At 40.9% G+C, this 7,312-nt stretch overlaps 1 protein-coding gene across 1 annotated transcript; it reads left to right on the forward strand.

The window, feature by feature from the left end:
- Positions 1-1,371: 1,371 nt before the first annotated feature.
- Positions 1,372-7,214, forward strand: LOC115791597 (solute carrier family 22 member 5-like). The gene is made up of 11 exons (XM_030745726.1): positions 1,372-1,578; positions 2,874-3,056; positions 3,261-3,364; positions 3,937-4,091; positions 4,190-4,361; positions 4,529-4,661; positions 4,909-5,003; positions 5,903-6,117; positions 6,309-6,491; positions 6,638-6,773; positions 7,116-7,214. Exons 1-11 carry the CDS (start codon positions 1,372-1,374, stop codon positions 7,183-7,185), a joined length of 1,653 nt encoding a protein of 550 aa, XP_030601586.1. The 3' UTR covers positions 7,186-7,214.
- Positions 7,215-7,312: the final 98 nt, after the last annotated feature.

Below are 7,312 nucleotides of genomic sequence, written 5' to 3' on the forward strand. Positions count from 1 at the left end.
CTACTGTAAAGACAAAAGGAAAAGCTGAGCAGATTAAATGGCCTCTAGAACAGCATCTGGGTCTGGATTTAGACTGTGGTCCACCTATTGGTGACCTAGGGTCTAAGTGGTTATTATGAGGACTGAGGTGTCAAAATGGTGTCACAGTCCTGGAATTTGAACCCCAGGATTTGTGTTTTTAGACTTTGAATTCTTTTTTATTTTTAAGCATTCTCTATTTTGGTTATGATTTTGAGTTTTGTTGAGTTTGTTGAAAGTTCTTCGTTTATAGCTTTAAGGTTTCTCTTTATCACAGTAATGCCTCCTCTCGTTAGTTATTGCTACTTTGGTATTTTGAATCATTGGTTTTTTGATCTGGCCTTTGCAGTGTCCTCCCGTATCTTGTAAAGTCTTTGTCTCTGTAAAATGATTCCCTGCTGGGTTACTTCCTGTTTGACTCTGGTTGTCTTTTGTCTTGTATTTAGTGTTATTTCTTCCTTTGTCATTATTTCCAGCTGTTTTCTGTTGCCCAGGTATTCCTCTTCCCTTGATTCTTCTCAGTGTGTCTGTGTGTTTATATATAGCCTTAGTTTCTTTTTGTCCTTTCTCAGATTGACTGTTTGTCTCCCTGGTTTGTTCTGCTCATCTGCCTGTATTTTTTGCTTTAGATTTCCTTTGCTTCTGTGTGCTGGACGAATGCTTTTTACTTGTTTTGTTTCTTTTGTTTTTGACTTATTCCTTGACCTGAAAAAAGGTTAGCCTTTCATTATCTTGCCTGCCTCTGAGTCTGCTTTTGGGTTCTTTAAACCTAATCATGGCAAACAGTCTTAAAGTTTAGACCCACAGTTGCAAAGTTTTGAAGCATTTCCTTCACACTATGGTCATTAACACAAAGATGACTTCACTGAAAAATAAGCTACTAATTAAATAAATGCATTGATGTAACTGTGAGGTGGTAAATGGGAAGCTGGAGCTAAGCAGATGCAGCAGATACAGGCTGGATGTGGTCAGAAATCTGTCGGCTTAGAGATATATTCCAGGCCAGGATCATGGAGGCTTGTATGGATGGGTGGAGCTACAGTAAAGGTATCTACCAGTCTACTATAGTCTCTGAGATAAGTGTGTTTGCATTTGCTGATATAGTTTAAAGTGTAGTATGGAAGTACAGTACAAAATGTGAACCATGAAAATTGATTACCTCAGCATCAATAAGTCAGTCATTCAGTCACACAAAAGCTCTGCTGAGTTTCTGGAGTTCTCAGTGGCCTTCAGAGGATCACTTCATTATTTTTTAAAATTCTGGAAACCCTGCGAGTCATTTTTGCTTTGAAGACTCTTTTTTTCTTTTACAACAGAGAAAGCAAGGATTTAAAGAGATAGGATTCTGAGAGTATGCAGGACTATGATGAAGTCACAGCATTTCTTGGTCAGTGGGGACATTTCCAACAGAGTGTTTTTGTTCTACTCTGTGCCAGCGTGCTGCCAAATGGATTTGGTGCTTTTTCTCTCATCTTCCTCACTGACGTTCCCAGTCATCACTGCCTGGTTCCCAATATTAACATGACAGAAGATTGGCACCAAGCTATCATTCCAGTGGAGGTAAATAAATTTATAAATTCAACAGCAGAGGTGCATGTTTGCCAGTTTGATTGATAATCTTGGCAACACCAGTACAGCTAAGCTACACATGCAATCAAAAGCTCTCTAAATCAAATATTTTCCCCAAAGGTATTTAGTGCGTTTTTCTTGTGCAGTTAACTGAGGCAGTGAAATGCAGGCTATTTTTTTCTCGCACTGCATTTTCTAGTCTGAACTATCAGCATGAAATTTGAGTTATGAAGCACATAACTGAAAAACAAAGAAAACCTTCAGATAAAGCAGGATTTGCAGGAAAAATTAGCTGAAAGACAAAATACAATTTCCACTCTGCAGCTTTGATGCACAAATTGCAACATCATAACAAAAGTCTGGCATCTGCAAGGTAACATCTAGGTCACCAATAGGTGGACCACAGTCCAGATCTGGTCTCAGATGCCATGTTGTGCAGACCAATGTCACCATTATGGATGGACCTCTGGGGTTCAGGCCTGCCCAGTAAAGCCACTGGGCCCCTTCGGCTGAATGCTACTGATACAGTTCAACTATAAGTTAAATTAATTCATAGAGTTTGATAATAAAAAACATAAACACCCATATTGCAGGTAAGTTACTGCAGTGCTAACTCAGTTTACTTATTCGGTTCACAGAAGTTTCGTGCTTCTGCAGCAACTCTGGTAACCAGCATGACTGAGGAGGGCACTAAGCAGATGGCTCGATGCAGGTCAGACTTTGCGATGTACCCCTCATGTCTATATTTTAAAACTAAAAATATGTCATTCATCTGATTGTGCTGCTAGCTTTAAAACAAGACTCTCATTGAAAATTGCAAAACAAATGAAAATGTGTTGAGGATATTGTGCACTCACAGTCAACTGTCTGTATGGTGGTATCTCTCTTCCCTTGAATCCCCTCAGTGTGTCTGTATGTTTATATTTAGCCTTAGTTTCTTTTAATTCTTTGTCAGATTGTCTGTCTCCCTGGTTTGTCCTGCTCATCTGCCTGTATTTTTTGCTTTGGATTTTCCTTTGCTTCTGTGCGCTGGACAAATGTGTTTGATTTGTTTGTTCTTTTGTTTGTTTGTTTTGTTTTGGACTTATTCTTTGACTTGGATAAATGGTCAGCTTTTCTTTATCTTGCCTGCACATAGATTAATAATAACAAATGATTAAATGCAGAGTGGTGTATGAACACAAAGAGTGAAAAGTGGTGAATGAAAATGTCATTTGTCATATCTAAAGATGACTTCACTGAAAAATAAGTTACTAATTAAATAAATGCATTGATGTAACTGTGAGGTGGTCAATGGGAAGCTGGAGCTAAGCAGATGCAGGAGATACAGGCTGGATGTGGTCAGAAATCTGTCTGCTCAGGGATATGTTCCAGGCCAGGATATTAATCTCACCAACCTGGAGCAAGAGCAATGTGTGGATGGGTGGAGCTACAGTAAAGACGTCTACCACTCTACTATAGTCTCTGAGGTAAGTGTGTTAGCATTTGTTGATATAGTTTAAAGTGTAGTATGGAGGTAGACTACAAAATGTAAACCATAAAAATTGATTACTTCAGCTTAGCATCAATAAGTCAGTCATTTCAGTCCAAGCATTATATGATCAAAACATGGACATGGAGTCTCTTTGGTCTTTGTATTTTTCTATTTAACTGTTTATGCATGGATATTTCAGTTTGACTTGGTATGCACTGAAGAGTGGAAGCAGCCATTCACTTCCACCATTTACTTCCTGGGAGTTTTAGTTGGATCCTTCTTTTCTGGACAGCTGTCAGACAGGTAAAGCTGAAAACAATACTTTTTTGTCTATTCATTTTAAGATCTGCAGCACGGTGGCGCAGTGGTTAGCACTGCTGCCTCACAGATAGAATACCATCTGGAAGGCCTGGGTTCGATTCCACCTTGGCCCAGGCCTCTCCCTCTGTGTGGAGTTTGCATGTTCTCCCAGTGCTTGCGTGGGTTTCCTCCGGGTACTCCGGTTTCCTCCCACATTCCAAAGACATGCACTTACTGGGGTTAGGTTAATTGGCTACTCTAAATTGCCCATAGGTGTGAATGAGAGTGTGAAAGTGAGTGTAAAAGGTTGTTCGTCTCTCTGTGTTGGCCCTGTGACAGGCTGGCGACCTGTTCAGGGTGTACCCTGCCTCTCGCCCTATGACACCTGGGATAGGCTCCAGCCCCCCCGCGACCCTGAACAGGATAAGTGGAAGCGAATGGATGGATGGATGGATTTTAAGATCTTTTAAATCAGTCATTACATATGAAATGTGTTTGGGGTTTTTTGTAGATGTAGATGTAGTAGATGTTTATTTGTTTTACACTTTATTTCATCAATTGACTTCTCACTGTAGATTTGGAAGAAAGCCTGTTCTCTTTGTAACCATGGCCATTCAGACTGTTTTCACCTTTGCTCAAATCTTCTCACCATCTTGGGCGGTGTTCTGCATCCTACTTTTCATCAGCGGTTTGGGACAAATCTCTAACTATGTTTCTGCTTTTGTGCTAGGTAAATATATAAATGTTTTGTTCTTCAGTTGCTACAACAATATGTCTATATATTATCATTGACCCGTTGGTTTCTGTTGGCTTTCTCTTTTTGCGTAGGCACTGAAATCTTCACTGGCAATGTGCGGGTCCTATTCTCATCTATGGGTGTATGTCTTGCCTTTGCCTTTGGCTTTATGATGCTTCCTCTCTTTGCCTACTTTTTAAGGGACTGGAAATCTCTCCTGCTGGGTTTATCTGTGCCTGGCCTACTTTACATTCCTCTCTGGTGGTAGGTTGTTCTCGAAAAAAATATCATAAAAAATATAAAATATCAATTCTTAATATATAACCTCTTGCTAGGGGTCAAAGACAATATAGGCAATAAAATGTTATAACTTTTGTTCAGCCTGATCCAAGTTAAACCTTTTTGTTTCTTTGTGTTGAATACTGATGCAGGTTGATCCCAGAGTCTCCTCGATGGTTGCTGTCACAGGGAAGAGTGGAGGAGGCAGAGGACATAGTGAAATATGCTGCTAAGAAGAACAAAGTGGAGCCTCCCCAGGTTATCTTTGAGGATTTCAACTTACCAGTAAGTTGGCTTTGACTTAAATCGTGTACATCCATAAAAAGGATCTGTGCAAGCAACATAAATGTCTCTCTCACAGTACACAAAAAATATCCAAGTAGTTATCAGAAAAAAAAAAAATCTGCTGTTACCAAAAACCAACCCTGAAGCAACAGGTATTACTATTCGAAGAGGTCTAATAAAGCTAAAAATTAAAAAATAAATGAATAAATAAATAAAGCAACTGAGACTTGGGTTTTGTATCTTTTAGGCAGATAAGACTCAGGCTAAGGAGCTCCACAGTATCTTCAGCCTGCTAAGAACTACAAACATCAGAAACACATCTTTCATTCTGTGCCTTGTCTGGTAAGTGTTAAATCAAAGCAGTTAGAGTTTAGGTACTAATAACATCCACTGTGTATGATTTCCCATGAATGGTAAGAGGGCAGAAAAAAAGCTAATTTAGTTAAGAAGAGTAGCGTGTATTGCTGTAAACTGACAAACCCTCGATGTCTTATGTCCTGTTCACTGCTATCCCAAAAGTCTCCCAGAAAAGCTCCTCACTGCTAAGTCAAAAGAAGTAATTGGGAAGTGTTGGAACGTTCGATTTACCGGTCGATCTACGTTCCTACCCTCACCTATGGTCACGAGCTTTGGGTAGTGACCGAAAGAATAAGATCGCGAATACAAGCGGCAGAAATGAGTTTCCTTCGAAGGGTGGCTGGCCTCTCCCTTAGAGATAAGGTGAGGAGTGCTGCCATCCAGGAGGGGCTCAGAGTAGAGCCGCTGCTCCTCCACATCGAAAGGAGCCAGTTGAGGTGGCTCGGGCATCTGATTAGGATGCCTCCTGGCCGCCTCCTGGGTGAGGTGTTCCGGGCATGTCCCACCGGGAAGAGGCCCCGTGGTAGACCCAGGACACGCTGGAGAGATTATGTATCTCGGCTGGCCTGGGAACGCCTTGGGGTCCCTCCGGATGAGCTGGAGGAGGTGGCTGGGGAGAGGGAAGCCTGGGCTTCTCTGCTTGGGCTTCTGCCCCCGCGACCCGGCCCCGGATAAGCGGAAGAAAATGGATGGATGGATGGATGGGAAGTGTTGGACTGTAATGTATGGTAATCTAGCACATTACAGAGATTTGATTATTTGTTCTGGTAGTGAGGAGTGTAGTAGTAGTAGTAGTAGTTTTAGTAGTAAAGTCTACTATGACTACTTAAAAGCAGATTCCTTATCAGCCCTACTACCATGTTTTACTTGGCATGTGTTTTCAGGTTCAGTCTCAGTACTGGCTACTTTGGCCTGTCCCTAAATACATCCAGACTCCATGCTGATCCCTTTATCAGCTGTTTCATCTCAGCAGCTGTGGAGGTTCCAGCATATATTTCCAGCTGGCTGGCTTTGCGGTACCTTCGGCGACAACTCTCTGTTATCTGCGTCTTGCTTCTTGGAGGAGTATCACTGTATTTCATTCAACTGGTGCCTCGTGGTAAGCAGAAAAAAGTGCTCCAGATTGTGAGTGTCTGAGGTTTTTCAGGCACAAAGAGTTTTGGCACCATAATAGCTCCTGTATCAAATACCAGCACTAGAAATAGGTGCTGAAGGAATGATGCCAATTAGTATACAGTCTTACAAAAACCTTACACATCTTATACAAAACTTTTTGTTTTTCCCCTTTAGGTCTATCTTATCTGTCTATTGCTCTAGAGATGCTGGGCAAATTTGGTATTACCACTGGTACAGCCCTGATGTTTGCATACACAGCAGAGCTTTACCCAACAGTGGTCAGAAACACTGCAACAGGAATGTGTACTACCGTATCCAGAGTGGGAAGCTGTATTGCACCATTTTTGTTAAAGCTGGGTGAGTAAAGACATTTTTCTCCAATACTGTAAGCATTTTCAACTATATGTAGACAAAGTACAGACCACAAATTCATGTACTGCATACGCTGCGCACAGAGAGGGCCCAGAGCTTACTCTCATCCTCATTTCCCTGTCTTTGTGCAGGTGAATACTTTAAGTACCTGCCTTACATTATACTGGGGACGCTTGCTGTTGTGTCTGCTTTTGCTGCCGTCTTCCTACCAGAGAGTTTTGGACAGCCTCTGCCTCAAACTATTGAACAGATGCATAAAAGAGAAAGGTGAGAACAGTTGGGAAAACACATGTATTTATTGTATGTGAAGCTTGTCGTAAAATACAAATGATTATCCCATATGTGTTTGTTTCCAAAGCCCTCATTGAAACTTTCTATCTGATAACGTAGTAGCCCCACATTAAAAACATCTTTACTTTAAACTAAGAATTTTATAAGCAACACAATGACCATAAATAAGTTGGCTGACTGATAGTCAGTGTAATGCAGTAAACACACGATGCTGGTGATAATTGTTGGTCACACTGAAAAAAACAGCCATTGCATTTTTTATAGACTTCCTTTCTACAAGAACCAAATGATGTTTTCTTTCTCTTTTGTTCCCCACAGAATTAAATGTTCATTCATCACTAGAAAAGGACATTCGAAACCTGTGACGCTTTTTGAAAGTCAACTCTGATTGTTTGCAACTTTAATAACATCATTCCCAAATAAATATTCTGCCTCACTGCTATATTTTGCTGTTCTTTACCTTATAGTTTAATAAACCTGCTGTGGCAACCCCCTGATGCAAAGGTGCTCCTGAA

Source organism: Archocentrus centrarchus, chromosome 14, assembly GCF_007364275.1.
Source record: "Archocentrus centrarchus isolate MPI-CPG fArcCen1 chromosome 14, fArcCen1, whole genome shotgun sequence".
In the NCBI taxonomy this organism is placed as follows: domain Eukaryota; kingdom Metazoa; phylum Chordata; class Actinopteri; order Cichliformes; family Cichlidae; genus Archocentrus; species Archocentrus centrarchus.

What these genes read in the sequence shown, in the direction of transcription:
- LOC115791597 (XM_030745726.1), top strand. Translation starts at nt 1,372, where the DNA reads ATGCAGGACTATGATGAAGTCACAGCATTTCTTGGTCAGTGGGGACAT. An exon ending in ACTCTACTATAGTCTCTGAG is followed by an intron (nt 3,057 to 3,260) that starts GTAAGTGTGTTA and finishes TGGATATTTCAG; the next exon opens with TTTGACTTGGTATGCACTGA. An exon ending in CAGATGCATAAAAGAGAAAG is followed by an intron (nt 6,774 to 7,115) that starts GTGAGAACAGTT and finishes TGTTCCCCACAG; the next exon opens with AATTAAATGTTCATTCATCA.